The sequence below is a fragment of the Puma concolor genome, chromosome E3 (assembly GCF_028749965.1).
Source record: "Puma concolor isolate L17-30 chromosome E3, mPumCon1.1.hap2, whole genome shotgun sequence".
Lineage (NCBI taxonomy): Eukaryota > Metazoa > Chordata > Mammalia > Carnivora > Felidae > Puma > Puma concolor.
The window spans coordinates 19,648,670-19,671,692 of NC_141682.1; the positions used below are offsets into that span (position 1 = coordinate 19,648,670).

The 23,023-nt window shown below is 48.9% G+C and overlaps 1 protein-coding gene across 2 annotated transcripts in view; it reads right to left on the reverse strand.

Moving 5' to 3' along the window:
* Positions 1-23,023, reverse strand: part of SGF29 (SAGA complex associated factor 29) — a 31,962-nt gene that overhangs the window by 2,048 nt on the left and 6,891 nt on the right. For both annotated transcript variants that reach the window (XM_025920521.2, XM_086692495.1), the window contains 4 exons: positions 9,067-9,155; positions 6,598-6,673; positions 5,830-5,902; positions 634-698 (listed from right to left, as the gene is read on the reverse strand). In XM_025920521.2, coding sequence (XP_025776306.1) covers positions 634-698; positions 5,830-5,902; positions 6,598-6,673; positions 9,067-9,141 — 289 coding nt within the window. In that variant the 5' untranslated portion in view covers positions 9,142-9,155. The remainder of the gene's footprint in view (positions 1-633; positions 699-5,829; positions 5,903-6,597; positions 6,674-9,066; positions 9,156-23,023) is intronic.

Consider the following 23,023-nt stretch of genomic DNA (forward strand, 5'->3'; position numbering starts at 1 on the left):
ATGTCCAGTCAGTGAAAATTTCACAGAGCTGTGTGTACAATTAGGTGTGCTTTTCTACTATTAGAATGTGCTGTTATTCCACATAAAGGTAAAAGAACTTTAGGTTCCTTAGTCAGACCCTTGACCTCCTCAGGCATGGCGCCACACACCCAGTCAACCTCACACGGACCCCGCTGGCGGTGTGACACGTTTGACGGGGGAGGCGACTGCCCGCTGTGGGCTCACTGAATGTTACGGTAAGAGAGGTGGGAGAGCCGGGGCGGCCTGAAGGGATCTGGAAGCCAGCACCTGTGTAAACTCCATCCTAGAACGGCCCTCACAGAGCAGCCAGGGTTTACGACAGAAAGAAGTGCGAGTGGAGGTAGCGGGAAGGAGGCACCTGCCCAGGCCCAAGAGGAAGGGAGACGAGCATGGGTGGGGGGATGAAACCTTCCAGGTCTGCACAGGGACGCTGGGGAGCCCCTGCCTCTGAGCAGGGGAGCGTCTCCATTCCCTCCCAGACCCGGGCTGCACAGATGCGCTCCCCCCATCGGAAGTCCATGGACCGAGCACACAGGGCTGAGGCTGCAGGGAGCCGTGGCTGCTGCTCTCAGAAGCCTCACTCAGCCTGGTCAAGACGCATCTCCGACTCACCGATCCGCCTTTCCTCCAACAGAGACTTGATTTCTGCTATCTTATCTAGAGCTTTCCGGAGGATACTGAGGGTGGGGAGAAGGGAGAGAAGGCGTCAGGATGAAGCACAAAGCACAGACTTCCGTCTCTGCTTACAGCAGGCTGGGTAACTCAGATCAACCCTACTGCCAAAAACTATAAACCCTAAGTGCTTATTTATTTATTTCTTAATGTTTATTTTTGACAGAGAGAGAGGGAGGAGAGGAGAGGAGACAGAGTGTGAGTGGGGGAGGGGCAGAGAGAGAGGGAGACACAGAATCACAAGCAGGCTCCAGGCTCCGAGCTGTCAGCACAGAGCCCGACGCGGGGCTCGAACTCAAGAACTGTGAGATCATGGACCTGAGCCAAAGACGGATGCTTAACCGACTGAGCCACCCAGGCACCCCTATTTATTTGGTTTGGTTTGTTTATTTATTTTAATTTTAAGTAATCTCTACACCCAACGTGGGTTGGGGGTCAAACCTCCAATCCCAAGATCAAGAGTCACATGTTCCACTGACTGAGCCAGCCAGGCACCCGTGTTTTTTTAATTTTAAAAGCATAAAAGAACCGATAAGGTAGTGAGAGGAAGCAGGCCAAAGAATCCAAGAGAATCGCAGAGAGGCAAGCAAAGCAGAGAGAACTGCATCTGACAAAGCCTGAAGAAAGCATGTTACAGGTCTGGCTGCTTTGAACAGTCTGGAGATTCGCAGGGTGGAAGTTAAGGCTCGGGGTCTGCCCACGCTGGGACGTGTAAAAGGAGACACTCCAGAGGATTGTGGGGAGTCCTCTCAGCTCAGAGCAGGGGTATGGGTAGAAGGAATCTGTCTCCGAAAGGCCACAGCCCCACTAAACCTCTGGAGTTAACTTACGGGGTTCCAGAGTGGTTGGGGCCCAGGCAATCCAGCAGACTGAACACAGTTCTCGCTGGAGGAAGATTTCTTTATCCTAGATCTTGAGGACTCTTCCCCAAAAAGTATTTCAATAGGACTAAGCAGCACAGACTCCATTTTGGGTCATTTATTCTCCTCTCCCATAGCTACTCCTCTAGTAAACCTTTAGTAAATGCCCCTGTAGTTCTGAAGGCCTTCATTTAGCAGGAGGGAGACAAATAAGAACACAGCACGATACAGCCTCGCAACTGTGTCCTGCTGGGTCCCAGGCTCTCGTGGAGCTTGTCAGGCAGATGGAGTGGGGCAGTCCAAAGCAGGGAGGGGTGGACATGTCACCTGATATGCCTGCAGCATCACAGGCACAGGACACAGGGAGGGCTCAGCCAGGGCCACTGCAGGCCGGGAGCACTGGGACACAGGGCAGTCAGGCACCAGGACAGGAGGGGAGTAAAAGCCAGGAGGCCAAAGGGAACCTGGGAGTCTGACCATTGCTGCTGGGCCTGTCTGAAGAACACAGCTCTATGCAGTATGTCTTAAACTGTACTCTGTGAGACATTAATGGAGTGGGTCTCAATCACATCAGAATCCCCTGGGGAGCTTTAAGAAAAAGAATCCCAATTGTTGTGAACAAGAACCATAAACAGATGCCAAAGCTAAGAGACAGCTTGACCTGGAATATTTACATAATCTCGATGATCTCCCATAAGAGACTTACTAACTACACAATGGAAAACGGCCATAACCCTGGAAAAAAGTGGATGAGACCTCCTTCCTATGGAACAGGTCAAGACTAGAGCGCCACCTCTGGTCTGCAGCCTGGAACAACATCTATGCCGCAAGCACCCGCAGCCAACGGTCAGCTGTCCAGGGCCCCGCACCTGGTGCGGAAGGACCATCCTCAGACCACGAATCATTCTCTCCTCTGGGGACCTGCCGTGTTAGCCTGGGAGTCGTTCAGGCCCTTGGGAAGCTAACCTACACCTCTGCCTGCACCAGCCGAGCCAGGGCTAAAACCATCTTCCCCAGCCGGAACTCGGGGTGGTTGGAAGCCACTGTCTGTGGCCAAAGTATCACTGAGGACCCCATCCCTCCCACTCTTGCGGAAGGCCTTTTGCACTAAGGCTAGAAAATAATTTGTTCCTGCCTGGGAATGGCTGCCTAATTCTGGAAAGTGAAATCTTTGATCTTGTTGCCCTCTGACCTCTGCAGCCAGTGTGCAACCTCAAGCCCTTTAAAAAAAAAAAAAAAAAAAAAAATTTTTTTTTTTTTTTCTCCAACGTTTATTTATTTTTGGGACAGAGAGAGACAGAGCATGAACGGGGGAGGGGCAGAGAGAGAGGGAGACACAGAATCGGAAACAGGCTCCAGGCTCCGAGCCATCAGCCCAGACAGAGCCCGACGCGGGGCTCGAACTCACGGACCGCGAGATCGTGACCTGGCTGAAGTCGGACGCTTAACCGAATGCGCCACCCAGGCGCCCCAAAAAAGAAATTGTTAAATGAAGACACAGGCACTTTTCCATTTTCTGCAAGCAGGAGGATGAAACCCAGCCGGGGGGCAGGAAAGAGCATGTGGAGGAAAGAGCAGCAGCGTGTCAAGGAGTCAGCTAGCGGCGTGTCACGGGACTAACTCCTGACGCTGGCTCTTGGCGCCTCTTCAGTTTCCTGAGGGCTTTAATTAATCTGCTGGGAGATGTGTGGGTGGAGGAGAGTGTCGTGGGAACACACCGTGACACGTGTTCCCCACCTAGACTCCCAGACTCGGAGCCTCCCGCAGGCAGGGTGGCACTTCACCCCCTCATGTGCTCCCGGGCCCAGCACGGCACCCGGTGCTGACAAGGACTCAGAGTCTAGTGAATAAATGTATGAACTTTTGACAGTCTGAAAAGTAAAGTGGCAGAACTGCAAGAGGCTGGGCCCTGAAATTAGGAAATAAGCTTCTAAGTGTTTAACTCCCAGTGGGTCAATGGGAGAGAGGAGCCCACACCAGACTGGCTTCTGAAGCAGTCACTTTCCCAGCAGTTAAGCTTGGAAGGGCCATTTGCCTTTTACTCTCTAATGTGCGTGTCCCTCTAACTCATGCCAGCCCAACTCCAGTGCAGGTGAGCGGGAAAGGGCCTGACTATGGCCAGATGACAAACTTGTACATCAGGGAGAAGAGGCGGTGGTGAAGGGTGGGCTGGAAGGCCGGCTGGTGGTCAGAACGCTCCGTGCCTCCCCCTGGCCGGTGCCTCCCCCTGCCTAAGTCAGCCCCACCCTTTGTTCTCCTCCCCAGACCAGCACAGGGAGTCCAGCTGGTGCCTCTAAGCTAAAAAAAACCCTGGGATCTTCACCTTCCCCTGTCCCAAATGATTCCAATTTTATTTTTTTTAATTTTTTAAAAATGTTTTTATTTATTTTTGAGACACAGAGAGACAGAGCATGAGCAGGGGAGGTGCAGAGAGAGAGGGAGACACAGAATCCGAAGCAGGCTCCAGGCTGTGAGCTGTCAGCACAGAGCCCGACGCAGGACTTGAACCCAGAAACCGTGAGATCATGACCTGAGTTGAAGTCGGACGCCCAACCGACTGAGCCACCCAGGCGCCCCTGATTCCCCCAATTTTATTTCAGAATCTGCCCTTGAACCCACTCTTGCTTCTCCATCCCCACAACCACTGTCTTGGCTCAATCCCATCACCACCTCTTGCCTGATCTCCTCACTGGCTCTGAATCTCACCCAGTCTACCGTCCACACAGCAGCCAGAGGTTTCTCTCCTTTTACATCCTCACTGGCTCCCTGTGGCCTCCAGGATAAAACCCAGTTCCTGGAAGCCCTCCACATGCTGCCTTGCCCTTCCCAGCCACACAGGACTGGTTCTCAGTCCCCCAGTGCGCATGTCCAGCGGGCACTCTTCCACAGCCTCCACACACTGTCCCCTCTGCCGTGTCCACCTGCTGACCCCTACTTCAAGTCTCTCCTCCTCCCCGCGGCCATCCCAGGCCTGCAGGCACAGTGAGCCCACCTCTGCTGGCCCATCAACCACACTGTCCTGTAACTCTTTTCTTAGGGTGCCTCTCCTTTCCGGACCGTTTGCCCTTGAAGGCAGCGTCTTCGCTATCCTCATGTCTCTATATGTGGATGGCCAGCACCAGACACAGGTGCCAGCAAAGTTTGTAAAACAAAGATGACAGCAGGTGACGAAAGTCTGGGACCATGAGCACAAGGCAGTGTGCTCATGAAGAGCCTGATGGGAGAAGAGGAAGATCTGGAACCACTAGAAATGTTTAGGGTGCTGGCCATCACCACATGTGCAGGCCAGTATTTAAACGGAGCCCATAACTCATTAGTGAGTTGTGAAATTAATTTCCTGGGTAACAACCAGCATTTAAAAAAAAACAGAACAGAGGATACCTGGCTGGCTCAGCCGTAAGAGCATGCAACTCTCAATCTCTGGGTCATGAGCTTGAGCCCCACACAGTGGGTGTAGAGATTACTTAAAACAAAACAAAACAAAACACACACACACACACACACACAAAGACATAGTAACAGTACAAACTATTTCTTGTTCCAATTCTATGATATATGTGCATATAAAATAAATGTGAAAAGACAATCATTAAACCATTCTAGCATGGTATCCAAGAATATGGACTTTGGGTCTGAAGTTGGGCTCCCCCACTTACTAGTTGTATGTCTTTTAGCAGATTATGGAACCCCTTGTGTCTTAGTTTCCTCATCTGTAAAATGGTGGCTCTGAGCATTGAGATAAATACATAAAGTACTTGGAATAATGCCTGGCACAGTAAGGCCAATAGGAGTCTTTATTAATATTATTAACATGATGATTATGTATTTAATATTATTATTATTATTAAGCCACAACAGAAAATGTATTTCCTACCACAGGTAATGATCAGAAGTTTGAAAAACACTGGTCTTAGGCACTATATATACAACCATCTCATATGCTGATAATTCTGTAGATGGTTATTATCCCCATTGTAATGATGGAGCAACTGAATCTCGACGGAAGGGCCTGCTCAAAAGGTCACTGTGGCTGGTAAATGGCAGTGCTGGGGTCTGGTCCCCACCTCACTGCCATCTATAAAACAGCAGGGCTATCGGGAAAGAGAGGTCCAAAAGTGGGTTCTAGGGAAGGCAAGCCCCCAGGGACAGCCTGGGGAGTGGGAATCTGCTTATCCGTGGCAGGAAAGGCGGCTGGGGCTGTGGTTTGTAGGCTTCTGGAGCCCAGCACACGGGCGGGGAAGGGGAGATGAGGGCAGGGCGGTGGGACAGTACTCACTTGCACTCCGCCTCCGCATCGGCCTTGGCGGTTGTATAGAGCCCACGCAGCTTTGTCCGGTAATAGGGAGAGACTGCAAAGTGAACAGAGAAAGAGGCGTGGGCAAGGGGCAGCTGGTGGTCACGTGGCCCTGCTTCCAGTACACCCAAATCAGACTTCCGGAGGCTTACAGAGGCCACGGGCCAGGGTGTGAGCTTTATTGTGTCAGAAGTGCTCTCTGAGGCAGATGCCCATGTTCGACGAGTTCACATTTTCATATGGTACAGATCACATCATTACATGTCAGGAGAGGACTTTCTAATCTCTGCCATCGCATGACAGAAGATACGTGTCAGCACAGAGGAAGACAGACAACAACTCTCAAAGCTGCTCAGGGTTGGAAAGCACCAACCCAGGAGGCTGAGCATGAGGGCCGCTGGGGCATGTGCAGTGCACGGGAGGGAAGCTCTCTCTAGAAAACACCAGCCTACTGGGGATGCTTGTGTGCCCAAAGGGGTTCCCCTGGATGCAGCCTCATTTCACTGACGTCCCAGTCCCTAGAATTGGGGGATTTTAAGGCTCCTTAGTGCTAAGTCATCTGCTATCTGTTTCCTGGGTCACCATATATCACACAGCCTAAGGGAAAACTGTCCCTCTGGCTAAGGAGCGGTTCATTTCGGGTTGTGTAGGTACATGCAAAAATCCTGTCCAAATCCTGTCCGACACTAGTAACAGTCAGGTTCCCTGTCTCGGCCCACACCCCTTTCTCTTGTGAGTCCAGCTACTTACTCTTGTTCTCTGTCTGCATCCGCTCATGGGTCTTCTGGATGTTCACTAAGTTGTGTTCGCTCCGTGAACGCTCTTCCTGCAAGGGTGAGGTCAACAGGCATGAGGGCGGCCCTTTATCCTGCTGTGGCACCCCGCATCCCAGGCCAGAGGCCCCAGAAATATTTATACCGGCATCTCCTGACCCTTACTTTTCAGGTTACATCCCACTACAAAAGACTTCATTTGGGAAGGAATTTCCGGGAACCGCTCCCTTCTGGGCCACATGACTGTGTGGTGCATGGCTCCCAGGAGATGGGTCCCTGTGTAACTATAAACCTGGATGACCGAATGCTTGGAGAGGACCCTGATTATAATGGACCAAAGTATAGCAGCGGCACATCCAATAGGCCGTGCACAAACACACACCACTCTTATTTTTGTGAATGAAAAGATATCTTTTTAAATGGAAAAAAATGGCTTTCTGATAGGATTAAAGCAGCAGGCATCACATGGTGGGTCCAAATTCCCCTGGGGAACCTTCTCGCCCTGGGTGAAGAAGGTTTGGAGAGGCCATTTGATACATTCAGGCTAAAATACATCTACGTGTGGCCACCATACATCCAGTATAGGGCACCCAGCATTTTGGAGTACGAAATAGGTCTCCTCACTGCACCCAGGCCAGTAGACAACAATGGCAACAAAATGCGTGCTGGAGAAAGTACACTGGCCCACAGACAGAAAGGGTTTTAGGGGAGACGGGTGCTGGTGTGCGCCTTATGGGACAATTGAATACACTTTTAAGGAGAAGTGGCATTCAGAGGAAGACTGATTAGTAAAATGAACAGACTAAGGTGAGTTCTCTGGTAGGAGGAAGACAAGGAGTGTGTGTCCACCTGGAAAGATGAGGAGGAGTTAGTGTATTGGGCCAGGTCAATCCAACAGATAGTGCTGGATAATTCACGGACCCATGTGTTGTTGGGAAAGGTTTGCCATCCTGCCCCTCAGGGCCTCTTGGCTATTTTAATCTAGACGGGGGCTGCGCAGCCATGGGGCAATGGCCCTCCATTCTAGCCACTGAGCTCCAAGGACACACCTAGGGGAAGTACGGGTTTCTAAACCTGTGGCGGCCCTTCTAGGGCACCTGTACAGGGCTTTTATAATTTATATTGATGCACCATGACTACCTTGATCCAAGAACAGATCAAAATAAGACATCCTGAGGTACAGCTGGCAGAGGTAGGGCTGTTAAAGACTTTGAGTATCGCTTAGGTCCTTCCCATAGGGAGGAGGTGAGCCCCGCTGTACAAGGGCACACAATGAAAACCAGTCTCTTTACAAGCCTGTGAGCTGCAACAGGGTGACTGGCTTTGTCACCAGAACCCAGAAATAACTGAATCGTGGCCAACCGTAATAAAGCAAATATGGTAAAGTATACTTTTATTGTCCAGGACAATATCTAGTTAAGTACGATATCTAGTAAGTGGGCAAGGCCAATTCCGGTGGGAAGGCATAAGAAATAAGTCTATAATTCTTACTAACTTGTTCTATAATGAAACTGAATTCTACCATGACCATAGTTCAACAGTGTACCACCCTGGTATCGCCAGTAAAACTCAACTGCCTTACGTAAAGAAGTCATATGATAATTCTGGTACCAGTGCCCAAAGGAACAGTTCAACACAAACGTATTATAAGGCACAAACAGGAGTGGACGAAGGGGGGAAATGGGTAACCAAATTAGTATAAAAATATGAAAATGTATGTAATGGCTCAATAGGACAGGCTGTTTCTTGAAGTCTATCCCGACCCCACACCGGCTCCTCCAAATGTCAGGCATACTCGTGTTGACACTGCTGCTATAGCTGATGTAGAAATGCTGTATTAAATGTAGATGCTCCAATATCATTTCGCTCTAAGGGAGCCTAGGCCAAGGGCTGGGGACGGGGGGCTGTGCCGGAAAAGTTGAACTCAACAGGCCTGTGTTTTCAGATCCTGCACATTCCAGAAAAGTTTTGGCCCTTGACCAGCTCCTGGGAGAGAACCTCTGCCTGCACTCCTGGAATATCCTGCCCAGTAAGAGTATCTGTGTTCAGCTGAGATAAGAGGGTGGAGGGAAAAGAGGAATGGCCATAATGGGTACAGGGCATTTTTGTCAGATGATGTCAACATTCTGAAATTGATCGTGGTGATGGTTGCACAACTCTGTAAATACACCAAAACCACTGGAATAGGACACTTGGAACTAGTGAACCAGATCTCAATATAGCCGTCATTAAACAGAAAGAATCACAAAATCCTGCCCCTGATAGAAAATCCAGCAGGAAGGGTAGTAATACCCCCACATTCTCGTTCTTAAAACGCATTCTTCACATCACCTGGGCTCCTGCACATCCAATCTCTCTGAACACAACCCTCCCCACCCCCCACCCCTGCCCCTGCCCCTGCCACTCACATGCTGCCCTCCAGGAGCCAAGGGCTGCAGCTTTTTACCTGGGTTTGTTTGATCAGCTGATGGAGCTCCGTGAGAAGTTCTGCAATGCGGGAATCAGCAGACACCAGGGCCATTGCATACGGGGCGCCTGGGGTGGAGAGGAATAGGAGAGAACCCTGTTAGTGGCTGTTACGGGTTCATCGTGTCCTCCAAAAGGTATGTTGAAGCTCGGAATGTCAAATGATGACCTTGTACCAGAACATACTAAAACTACAGGAATTTCATATAATTTCTAGAACAGTTACAGCATTTACCCAAACAACATAACCTTTATCATCACCTCTGTGATACAGCTTCCCAAGTAGCTTACCATACCAAATAAACCAGCCTAATCAGTCAAAAAGACTTTATTTAGAGTTTGAATCTTGGGAAGTTTCATGGTACATGCCTAAACAGGATCATAGATCACTATAAAACTCCATATTTAACTAACCAAGCTGACAATAAGAGATCATTTCAATCTTAGTCATGATTACATACAAAGTTCTTTTCAAAGATTTGCCTTGACAAACCTTCTACAACTTTCTTTTTCACTCAGGCTTTGTCCTAAGCCTTCTCTCTCTAAATAAACAGTCTCATTTTAGGACAAAATTACTTTATTTTTCCTCTCAACAAAATGTATTCTCATTTCTTGTATCTTCCTAACACATTTCCCACTTTCCTACATACAGAGTTGAGTCTCTTGTTAAGCATGCTTTGTTGAAAGATTGTGCTATGGGAAAACATGTTTTTAGAAATTATGAACTATATTCATAAATTTGCCAATCTAAAGAATTCTGGTGTAGCAGACAGTTCACAATTGGTTACTACTTCATGTTCACTGGAAACTAAGGTTTCTAAGTTAAAATTCTATTAAACATAATTAAGGCTGATGGAAATGATGAGGAAAGCAACCCTGTCAGTTTCTCCACAATAAGAAGCCAAAAACACAAACCTATGTTCAGAAAACAATGCTTTAGGTATTTTACCTTATTTAGAAAGGTTATGGATATCCAATGAATTCAATCCAATTTATCATTTAACTTAGCAAAACTTTAAAACTTTCAGGTTACTGGGGCACCTGGGTGGCTCAACCGGTTAAGCATCCAACTTTGGCTCAGGTCAGGATCTCATGGTTTATGAGTTTGAGCCCCACACTGGGGCTGACAGCTTAGAGCCTGGAACCTGCTTTGGATTCTCTGACTCCCTCTCTCTCTGCCCCTCCCCTGCTTGCATCGGTACTCTCTCTCTCAAAAATAAATAAACATAAAAAAAAATTCATGCTACAAAAGATCTTGAAAGCCATTAAAAGTTTTACCTAGAAACCTTTTCATTTATTCAACCTACCTACTTGTTCGTAACCATTACCCATGAAAGCTTTATGAGACAGTTCATGAGATCGAGCCCCACCTCAGGCTCTGTGCTGACAGCACAGAGCCTGCTTGGGATCCTCTCTCTCTCTCAAAATAAATAAACTTAAAAACAATAAACAAACTTAAATTGACTTTACATCAAAATATGTTGCACCTGTGCCCACTAAAAGTCAATCAATCTGCTCCGCACTGTCCATGTTACTTGGGGTACCTGTGGAGAAATCTGAGGGGTGGTTTAAGTCCAAGGGAGCCATTAGGCCCCTTCTTGCTGACCTGGGAGGTGTTTCAGTTTGAACCTCATAAGGAGGTGGCCCAACAGCTTGGAGTGCTCTCCGCTCCTTGACACTGAGAGTAGGACCAGAAACCACTGGTGCCACAGGCACTGAAGAGGGTGCAGGAGCCTGTTAGGTAAGCCTTGCCTAGGGTGGAGGGTGGTGCAGAAACAGGAGGAGAGGGAGGAGGAGGCAGAAGAGGCGAGGTGCTGCCTGCAAGGCTGGAGGCGATAAAAGCCCAAACAGAAGAAAGAGACTCCCGGTCACCAGACAGAAGAACAGATGAACATTTTCTTTCCCCCAACAAAATGTGAAAAAAGACAGTCTAGTCTGGCCAGACAATACAGGGAACCCCCTTGAAACAAAAGGAGTTTCTTTTTTTTTTTTTAATTTTTTTTTTCAACATTTATTTATTTTGGGGACAGAGAGAGAAAGAGCATGAACGGGGGAGGGGCAGAGAGAGAGGGAGACACAGAATCGGAAACAGGCTCCAGGCTCCGAGCCATCAGCCCAGAGCCCGACGCGGGGCTCGAACTCACGGACCACGAGATCGTGACCTGGCTGAAGTCAGACGCTTAACCGACTGCGCCACCCAGGCGCCCCATAAACAAAAGGAGTTTCAAAAGCTGCTTGGGAATATTCCTTAAAGTCCTCATCCTGAGGAAGACCTATAACAGACAATTGGCTCTGTTTATCACAGCCATTAACCTGGAGACGAAGGAGGGAGATGCCTCCACGTACAAGGATCAGGCGACATTCATCCAGGTCGCTCGAGACAGATTTCAGATCTGACACACAAAAGCAGCAGCAAAGAGGAGACGAGTAACTCAGGAAAAAGGGGGGGGGGGCTGTACAGGATCCTGGCGGCAACCTGTTTACAAAGAGACAAGGTGGGTGGGCACACAGGACAGAACACAGGCTTGTGGCGGATTAACAGAAGTACAAGGCCTAAGGCAGGTGAGCTGATGGTGGATTGAGGAGTGGAGGAGGTGGGTGTTCTCAGGGCCCCTAAAAGAGCACAGACAGATCAGGGTTTGGGTACAGATCCGTAAAAGCCTGACCATATGGGATTTCGGTCTATTTTTCTGGTCAGACTTCCCCATCCTTTAGTTTATACTGAGGCCAACAATGTTACAAAGAAGCCGATGTGGGAAGGAAGCATACAAGGTGCCAGGGTCAAACTGGTTCTAGTTTCTCAAGATGCATCTCAAGGCGGGGTGGGATGGGATCAAGGATTTAGAGGAAAGAAAGTTGACAGTCTCCTGGGCTAGAGGCGTCCCTGCTGAACCCCAAGAGCGCCACCTTGGAGAGTCTGGGCCCTGGGACATCTCCCTGGAACCATCACACTATCATCCCTGATGCAGGTGGGCATCCCCAACCTGCTGCCCTCTTTGGCCTAGCGTGCCCCCCAAGAGGGAACCCCTGCCCATCCTTCCTTTCAATCAACATGCGTGTCCTTGGGAGAGACAGGAGAAGTCTCCCCTGTACTGAGATATAATCTGGCATACTGGAATTTTTTGTTTCCTTTTGAGGCCTTTCCCCAGGGAGATCAGAGAGAGAGAGCAGAACAAAGAGTGACTAAGCAACTGTCCAGCACAAGGAAGGTGAGAACCTCACCGATGAAGACGGTCACTCGACCTGTTGTTACCCTGTCCCTTCATGGCTGCCAAAGGTGTTGCCGTGTGAACTGGGGAGACCCCGATCCCTGGAGCCTTGACCCAGCCAGACCTAAAGCGGATGCTGGAGGTTCTTGGTCTTGTCTCAGGAAGGAGCTCAGGACAGACATGCAGCACAGCAGATGAGTAAAAGAAGTGGGGAGGGAAAGGTTATTAAAGTGAAAAAGACACTCTCGAGATGTGAGAGCAGGCAAGCTCGAGAGAGTGAGCTGCACGTCCTGGCACTTGGGTTTCTATCTTTTATTGGCAGTGTTAACTAGGGGGCAGTATTTATTCTTTGGGGTGGGGAGTAGGGTTCGGCACTTTTTCTTTAAATCCAAATTAACTCCATTGTGTTAGGAGACGGGGGATCCTCTGGGACTGAAGAAGCTGATCCCATCCATAGTTACATTAACTAAGAGTCCTTGACCAAAATCTCCCTCGGCTTCTGAATGGCATCCTATCAGGAACACTGCTGAAGCTTCCTGGGGTTCAGGGCGGCAGGAGGCACCCTCCCCTGACTGCTCTGACACCCCTGTACTACTTGAGGAGGGATGTGGGCCTCCCTCCACTTCCCCTATTGCACCCTAACCTGCAGTAGGTGCGGGGAGATGGACTGAAATGCCGCAACCATTGAGGCTGCCTGTTTCCATTTTGGGGGAGTCGGTAGGCTTGGTGACCAATAATGATACCCTTCGTAAGCCTCTGGATCTAGCAGTAATGGATGGGGTGGAGGTCCTGGCCTTTGTTTAGAAGGGGCAGCCATTTCACATCGAATTACGCATGAGCTATCTAAGGTACCTTTACCCTGAGAGCAGGACCAAGAACACCAAACAGTCGATGGGGAAGGTCAAATGAGAGACATGAAAAGATGGCAGTGTGGAACTCCTACCTAACCCGGGCAACTTTCTCATGAGTTTCAGCCGTGATCCAGTCCCAAGGGAGGGGTCCCCTGTTGGGTGAGTGCCCCAAATGGGAACAGCTCCCACCTGTCCCTTTCGGGAAGCACACAAGAAGATGTACCTTGAATTTTATGCTCATCGAGGGATCACACTGGTCTATTTAGGGGGTCTGAAGGTTGGCAGCCACCCTAATGACATGTATGGCCATCCCAAGCCCAAGAAGAATACAAACATTACAAAAAACAGCAAAACAGGAGCTCCCGGGTGGCTCTGTCAGTTAAGTGTCTGACTTCGGCTCAGGTCATGATCTCATGGCTCCTGAGTTTGAGCCCTGCGTCAGGCTGTGTACAGACAGTTCAGAGCCTGAGGCTACTTCGGATTCTGTGTCTCCCTCTCTCTCTCTGCCCCTCCCCTGCTCACACTCTGTCTCTCTCAGTCCCCAAAATAAACAAACACTAAAAAAAAATAATAAATAAACCAGTAAAACAGGGAGAGCCTGATTTCTGACCAACGCTGTTACGGCCAAGGTACCAGTGTCCAGCTGGGGGGCAGAAGTTTGTCCCTCCCTGTAGTGTAGCCACAGGCACAGGTTCTCTCCTGAGCACTTGGACAAGGCACATTCTGGAGAGTCATACTATTCAGGACATCTCCAAAAAAGAACAAGTAAGAAACAAATACTGGGGGTAAAGAAGACTTACCAAGCCGCACTGAAGCTCCTGAATTTCTTTCATCACTGTCCCCGTACAGGCTACCAAAAATTATGTGGGGGTTGAGGCCAACAGTAAAGAAAGAATTCTTGAGCCGCTGACAGTGCAACTTACTAAGTGTATTTAAGTAGCATGGGAACCCGACCCATGGGCAGAAGGTGCTGTACTTTTGCTGTGTGAGGCTGGTGGTTATATATACTCAGTAATCAAAGGGAAAGAGGCATGCTGGGAATATCAGATTACCAAAATTTCTTTGAATTTCTTTGAATGTCTACTCGTAAAACTACTTTTGCAAGATTCCTTTGTCATTCAGTTCGATATTAACTATTGGAGATATAGAGGCAGTCGCGAGACCCTTACAGAATGTAGTAACCAGCATGTATTTGATCTGTATCAAAACTATGCAGGCTTTAGGTCAGCTTCCTGGATAAGGGTAAACATCTCCCTACTTCTGTCCCTCATCATTTTCAGTGCAATCCCAGCTGGCTTCTTTGCAGAAATTAACAAGCTCATCCTAAAATCCATTTGGTAACTCAAGGGATCGAGAATAGACAAAACAATCTCGAATATAAAGATGTTTTCCCAATTACAAAATGCACTACACAAAGCTATAGCAATCAAGGTGATGCAGTACTGGCATAAGGATAGACCTATCGATCAATGACACAGAATCGAGAGACCAGAAATAAACCCTCATACCTACGGTCAATTAATTTCCAACCAGGGTGCCAAGACAACTAGAATAGTCTTTTTGACAAACAGTACTGGGACAACTAGGTATCCATATGTAAAAGAATGAATTTTGACCCCTTCCTCAGACCATATACAAAAATGATCTGGGGCACTTAGGTGGCTCAGTCGGTTAAGCATCTGACTTCAGCTCAGGTCATGATCTCATAGTTCATGAGTTCGAGCCCCGCATCAGGCTCTCTGCTATTGGCACGGAGCCTGCTTTGGATCCTATGTCCCCCTCTCTCTCTGCCCCTCCCCACTTGTTCTCTTTCTCTCAATAAATAAACTTAAAAAAGATCTGAATAGACAGTTCTCCAAAGAAGATATATAAATGGCCAAAAAGCACATGAAAAGATACTCAGTATCACTAGCCATCAAGAAAATACAAATCAAAACCACAAGGAGGTATCATTTCACATTAAAAAGAGACATAACAAGTGTTGGTGAGGATGTGGAGAAATCCAACGAATGGAGGAAAGTGGTATTGTTCACACAAAGGCAGATATGATTCAACAATAAAAGGAACGAAGTATGACACATACTATAACACAGGTGAACCTTGAAAACCTTATGCTAAGTAAAAGAAGCCACACACGACAGACTGCATTACCTACTGTACGATTCCATTTAGATGAAATATCATCTAGGTAAATCCACAGAAAATGGCGGCGGGGGGGGTGGGCGGGAGTGTGGTTAGGGGGAAAGGGACTGTTAATGAGTACGGGGCTTTTTAGCCAGTGGATGACCACGTTCTAAAACTGATTGTGGTGACAGCTGCACAACTCTGAATATACTGAAATTCACTGAGTTGTTAATTTTAGATAGATATACCTCCCCACGCCCAGCCACCAGCCTCAGGTAAACACTAATCTATTTCTGTTTCTATAGATTTTTTTTTAATTTTTTTTAAATGTTTATTTATTTTTGACAGAGAGAGAGAGAGAGAGACAGAGACAGAGCATGAGTGGGGGAGGGGCAGAGAGAGAGGGAGACACAGAATCCGAAACAGACTCCAGGCTCTGAGCTGTCAGCACAGAGTCTGACATGGGGCTTAAACTCACGGACAGCGAAATCACAACCTGAGCTGAAGTCGGACACTCAACCGACTGAACCATCCAGGCACCCCTCTATAGATTTTCCTATTGTGCACTTCATTTATTCTCATTGTTGAATAATATTCCTCTGCTTGCATACACCACACTTTGTATATTAATCCATCAACTGATAGACATTTGGGTTGTGTTCACTTTTGGCTAATGAGAATAACACTGTTATGAACAGTCGTGGACAAGCTTTTCTGTGGACATGTTTCCATTTTCTTGGTCTATACCCAGGAGTGGAACTGCTGGGTTGTATGGTAACTCTAGGTTTAACCTTTTGAGGAGCTGCCAGACGGTTTCCAAAGTGGGCGCACCATTTTACATTCCCAGCAGCAAAGCACCAGGGTTCCGATATCCCTACATCTGCAGCAGTGCGTGTAACTGTCTTTCTGATCACAGCCCTCCTAGTGGGGTTGAAAGGTTAACTAGCAGTTTTGATTTGCATTTCCCCCATGGCTAATGATGCTGAACGTGTTTTCACCTGTTTATTAGCCATTTGTGTGTCTGCTCTGGAGAACTGCCCTTTACCCATTTTTATTGGGTTGTCTTTATTTTTGTCTTTGAAATACATTTTTAAATGTCTATACAGTCCAATTTATCTATTTTTCCTGATTGCTTGGGATACAAGACACATTTTCCCACATGCAACACTTTTTTACCACCACAGCTTTACATAATACATTTTAATACAGGGAAGAACATGTCCCTTAAAAAAAAAAAAAAGTCCAGCTGCATTAGCTAGAATCGCATGAAATAATGGATCTCGAGTTTAGAGAGTTTAGAGATTAGAAGCGTACAAACTTGAGAATGATCGGCATGAAGGAACTGATCTGCTGAGTGAGAAAAGAAGAAGGAGAAAGACCCCCCCAGTGAGCTACAACAAAGGTGAAGGTGTGGACGGAAGGAGAGCTCAGTGGAAAGATCCCAAGGAGGATGGATTCGCGTGGAAAAGAGTTGTTCTCTCCCGCTAAGTAAAGCAGGAACCCTGGGTGGAGCCACTTACCGTGGACCTGCCCACACCGGTGCACGGTAAAATTGGGGCGAGCCCCACAACCGGACGGGTGCATCTGACTTTAAGCTGTGCCACCACAAACACCGGTGGCAGGCGTGCCCACAATGCTGTCCCGTAAATCGGTGTCGTTCCCGGCAAGTCTGTCTGACATTTCAACCCTTCTCTCTCTTTCAATGTTTTTGCTGCTGCCCTCAGACCCAGGTCTGAGCCCCCCTAGCTGAAGTCCCAAGTTCCCACTCTGGTCAGAAGAGAAGCCAGAGACCCTGTTCCCACCATGAACAGGACAAGCTAAGTGCAGCAGCACCGGTCACCTCTGCACTTAGTGAAGAGCAACCCGTCATCTGTGCTCTGAATCCCATCTCCTCTCGGGCCGGCTGACGCCCCTTTCCTACGCCGTATGGCACACGAGCATACTTTAGGAGAGCCCATCTTAAAAATTAAATATGTAAGAGCTTCCAAACCCCACACTCCCCTCCAGCTCCCCACCTCGTCTCTTCACGGCAAAACTTCAGAAGTGGTCCAAGCCTGTGCTTCTAGTCCTCGCCCCCATTTGACTTCGCAACCCACTTCAGTCTAGCTTCCGTCCTCCCCAGCCCAGCGATGATGCTCTTGGGAGAACCAGGAACCGCACAGGTCAAAGAATTAGATCCTTCCCCTGCCTGCATCTGCTGGACACAGGTGCCCACTGCCTCTTCCCCTGGCGTCAGGGCCTCCGTCCTGCGTGGTCAGCCTCCACTCCTCTCCTGCACCGGCCTCTTGCTGGCCTGTCCTGCAAATGCTGGCGCTCCTTGGGGCTCGAGCCTGGCTGCCGCCGTATACACTTCCAGGTCTCTCCCCCACCCCACCCTGCCCTGGCCGCCACCCCATCCACCTGCCCCCAGATGTTACAGGAAAGGACTCGGGAGTGGTCTCAGTCAGGACTTTACTAGGACCTCAGGAAACAGGCAATGGGAGAGACAGGAGCCACCATGCAGGAGAAGCACATGTACACAACTACCTCCTGCCAGAGCTGTGGCACCAGAGAGGGTGGAGGCCTGAGGGGAAGGCAGTGTGGATGCGGGGGGGGGGGGGGGGGGGGGGGGAGGGGGGGCTTTGGGTGGGGAAATGGGAGTACGCTGGCTGAGGGGCTTCTAGAAGCATGCTGAGAACAAGACCAAGGGCCAGAGAACAGGGCTGCATCTGAAGAAGACACGGGCAGTTGAGGGACGGGATCCGGCCCTGAGATACACACAGTGGCAGCCCTCATTATTTGCGAACATTCCTTCCAGCCTATCCCATCATCATTTTCGAACATTCCTTCCAGCCCGTCCCATCTACAAACACTTGACATGGAGGTCCCTTCCACCACCCCTCCCCTCCAGAGAGGCTGAAGGGCATGCCCTTCCTCCAAAGCTTACACTTGCAAGGATCAGCTCAAGCCTGGTCTTGCCTGACTGTCCCTAAATAAGCCAAACGTGTCTCCTGTTGGACAGGAGTCCTATCTAGACTTTCCAACCTACCTTTATAAACTGGCTTTTCTTCCCCAACCAGACTGGGAGCTCCTCAGGCAAGAACAAACACCTCTGCTTTCATCAGCAATCCCCTCACATCAATAACCACCACTGGTAAGTTGTGTCAAGGACTTGGCAAGAACTTGATAATAATTCTACTTGACACACCACCTCTCTCCTGCCCTGTCCCTCTCCCCACCCCTCGCCCCTGCAGTAAGGTCCATTGTGAACTTCCCACATCAACTCTCCCAAACTTTGTTGTTAAGCAAAGGCTTCTTCCCTCGTATTATCAACTATGAGCTACATGGCACCAACTCCCAAATCTACCTCCAGCCCCAGCAGCTTCCCCAAGATTCAGAACCTTATTTTCATGCCGGCTGGACAGCCCTACCAGAGAAGACCCCAAATCCCTATGCCTGACACAGACATTCCTTGTATGAGTCTCTCCTATACGCTAGAAATTTTCTACTATTTCAGAAAGATTTTAAATCAATTTGTCCAGAAACCATTCTAAAATACTGGTGATGGCTGTACAAATCAGTGAAACAACAACAACAAACCAACAATGAATCGTGCACTTTGGGTGAATTGTATGGTATGTGAATTATAGCTCAATAGAACTTAAAAAACAAAAAACAAAAAACCTGTATGTCCAAAACCCAACTCATCCCTCCCTACCCACTCCACCCATCCACCCCTAAAACTCCTGTGTGCTAGCTCGCTCCTTCCCTGCCGGCATGTCCAGAAGCCACTCAGCTGCCTGTGCTGAAAACAGCTGTTTTCAAACCACCTTCTCCCTCAATCCCCTGTCCAATCGGTCACTGCTCCTGTTGACTCACTGCCCCCTTCTTGGCCTTCAGTCACTGTTTCCCACCACACCAATGGCCTCCCGGTAACTTACACAGCACCGCCTTCTGCATTTTCCTCTCCATCAAATCCACCCTCGACACGGCCGCGGCACCACCCATCTGAAAGACAAGCGTGGCCATGTTCCCCTGCCAAACGCTTTCAACCCGCGCCTCCAGGGTACATCAAGTCCTCACCCACAACACAGACTTGACGGAAGAGGCCTCCATCCCTGGCCCCCCATTCCTATCTCCTCTCGTTACCCTGCCTGCCTCACACTTCATACTCCAGACACTTCACACTCCTGCTTTTGACCACACCCCATGTCACATTTCTTATCCCCATGCTGTTCCCTCCATCTGGGATGTGCTTCCTGCAAGCAGGACATCCCTAATCCTCGGCCCAATTTAACTACTTACTCTCTAGGATCTGGCTCATATACCATCTCCCTTCACCAGCCACGGTCAGAAACCTGTCTCCTAGGCTGACTTGTCACCTTTCTCTGTGGCCTCGAATTATCCTGTGCATCCCTCTACCATACATAGTGCCTATCAAATCATATTCAAATTCTCTTTGTGTGTTTTTGTCTCCTCTCTTGAGGGTAGGGATCACTAGATCCTCAATACCTAGCACAGGGCTCCACACGTACCCGCTGTCCTCATTTTCTATTCCCATCCACACCTCAGCCCGACACAGCATGGCTCCTCCCGCCCAGTCCCCAGTGATCTCCTGTTAGCTCCTGGACCTTTCTGCTGCCCTGAACACCTGACCACATGCTGCTTCTCAAAGCTTGGCTGAGCTTCCAGGCCTGCGGTCCTTCCTATTTCTCCAACCACCCTGTGCGGTCCTTCTGCTTCCCCCTCCTCCAACCCACAGGACGGCTACTCCAGGACCCCCCTCTCAGTCTCTAAGCTCCCTGGGTAGCTCATCTGCTGTAAGGCCCCATATTCTGAAACTTCCAGATTCCTCCATCAACCCTGACCCCTCGCCAAGGTTCCCAGCTCAGATTTTGAGCTGCCAGCTGAGGGCCCGAGATGCCCCTCAGACAACTCACACTTCCTGCTCTGCTCTGCCTTCCAGATGTGGTTTGATGGCACCCATCGCTGCCCAGCCAGCCTCCCAGGCCTCACATCTCAGAGGCATCCACTCCTCCTTCTTGGCCATCTGCAACCCCACATCTCCCTGATCCACCCCATTCCATTCCTAGGGATTTTGCCTCAGAAATTTCTCCCAAACCCGGCCCCTCCCTTCCACCCCACCTGTCACTGTCTTAGTTGGGGCTCTCATCACATTATCACAATATCACCCATTGCTGTGCCTCACTGTGGCTGGACACAAAGCCTGTTCCTCTTAAGGAAAAAAAAAAAAAACACCTTTAACATATGCACATAATAAAAAAAAATTCAAATGATTCCAGAAGTACAATGAAATCTCCCACCTCTAGAAGTAACCCCTACTGTTTCTTGGGTATTTCTCCAGAGGTATCCTATGCATACACAGGAAAAAAAGCATGTATCTCAGAAAACCTTTTGCAAACGGAAGATGCAGAGACAGACACAGACACACACACACACACACACACGTGATGGAGCTTGAAACTTTCAGCACACTGAAATTTGAAAGCTGACCCACGTGGTCTGGAGGGGAAGAAGGAGGTCAAAGAGCAAAGCAGTCAGGGCCTAATCTTGCAACCAGCAAGCAGCAGTGGGGGGTGGGCCCCGTTTTTGGAGACCTTTGGCCTCCGACACTCAGCCCCTATACCAATCATCGGGATCCCCTCACGTATAAATGGTGACTGGTAGTTTTTAAAATGCTTTCGCCTCCCCTCATTTCTATCCAGTGTGAAACACTGTGAAGTGCTGAGATGGAGAACAGCATTCCGGAGGGTCGCTTTGTCCGCTGGGTAGTGCCCCGCCCGCACTACCCGGGAAAAGCTCATCTCTCGATTATACAACGAACAACTGCTTTCTCTGGAACCAGTCACCTCTGCAAGTGGACCATCAACCTTTTCCACTACCCGGATGCCCCTTCCCCCCAAACCTAACAGACAAATGCCAGCATGTTCTTCCTGCTCAAATGCCCTCTCTTCTTTGAGGCACTCCTTAACCACTCAGCAGTGAGGAACGCCCCTGGGCCCCAGAGCACTCTGGCCACACCTCTCTTTCCATTTTTTCCTAATTTAGCAGACAAAAAAATAGTGTAAGAATTATTAAAGAATTATTAAAGTAAACCTCAGCAACCTAAATGATTTTCATTTTGTGTGCCGCTCCCTGTACATGCAATATAACTGCAATCAGAGTGCACTTGCTCTTGTAAAACTGTTTTCTATTTGTGTAGGAGCCCACTTCTAGGATTTCCAGCCCCTTAAGTACAAGAACTGAGTGTTAGTCATCTCTGTGTCTTGGCACCTGAAACAAAGCCTAGAACATAGGAGGGCTTGGCAGCTGTTTATCAGAAACTATTCTGGTAAACACAGGAAGAGGCAAACAGCATTCCCGCATGCCCAAACGCATCAAGTCACAAAAAGAAATGAAATACGCCACCAACAAGTCATCAGAGAAATGAACGGCCATGCATATTTTAGGAGCATTCCAAGGAGGGGAAAGGGGACAGAACAGGGAACATTAAGTTCTCATGAGGCCTTTTACTCACCCCGTGGGCGCTCCTTAACCTTTCTGAGTCTCCATAAAGACCAGAGCACCCACTGGAGGATTAACAACACAAGTAAGGTCCAGGCAGTGCCTGGGACAACACACACACTTAGTGGACATGAGTTTCCCCCTCTCTGTCCGCAGATGTGGCTCAGGGAACTGCCAGGAAAAAACAGGGACTATGCTAAGTCGAGCAAAGCAGTCAAAGGCACAAGCAAAAGAAAACACTGATGCATCCCGAGCCTGAGGGGAGCGGCTCTGAGCGGATGGCCTGCACAAAGACCACACCATGGAGGAGTGCTCTCCTGTGTGAGCTCTGCCTGCTGGGTGGCGCCTTGCTTGGGAGAACCACTTCATTTTATGATTTTACAACAAACTCCCACTAACTGGATCCAGTCGGTTGTGAACTTGGACTTCCCCAGAAAACATCTGCAACACCAGAGCCTGTGGGAACCAAGCACCGGGCACTGGAACTTGGCTGAAAGGCCAGAGCTCCCAGCTGGGAGGACATGGCTTTGAGCCCAAGCTGCCTGTTATCAGAGTCCAAAGGCCCCAGCTGATCTATCACTGTTCTTAACCCTGGGAGGCCAGGCAATCCCTGCAAGGTTTCAGGCATTCTTCTGAATTCTGAGGCAAGGCCCAACACTATACACTTTTTGGCTCCTAGCACTCTCTTCTTCCAACCGGTTTAGAAGCCACAACTTCCGCGGCGCCTGGGTGGCTCAGTTGTTGAATATCTCGCTCTTGATTTGGGCTTAGGTCATGATTCCAGGGTCATACGATCAAGCCTCAGGTCAGACCCATGCTGAGCGCAGAGCCTGCTTAAGATTCTCTCTCTCTCCCTCTGTTCCTCTATCCTGCTCATGCTCTTAAAAAACAAACAAAAAAAGCCCCACCTTCTATTTCTACCCAGAGGGAACCACCATTCTGACATTTTTCACTATTGATTAGTTACACCTGTTCTAGAATTTCACTGAAATGTAATCATGCCATCCACCATCTTTAGGGTCTGGATTCTCTCAACATGTTTTTGAGATTCATCGGTGGTGGTATGTGTATCAGGAGTCTGTTTCTTTCCACTGCCCAGCAGCATTCTCCTGTATGAAAAAAACTGTTTCTTTAACCAGCCCTCGCTTTGGTGGCACCTGGGTGATTCCCAGTTCGGGGCCACTGTGAATAAAACTGTCACGAGCAGTCACATGTGAGTCTTTTTTCGGACATATGTTCATTTCTCTTA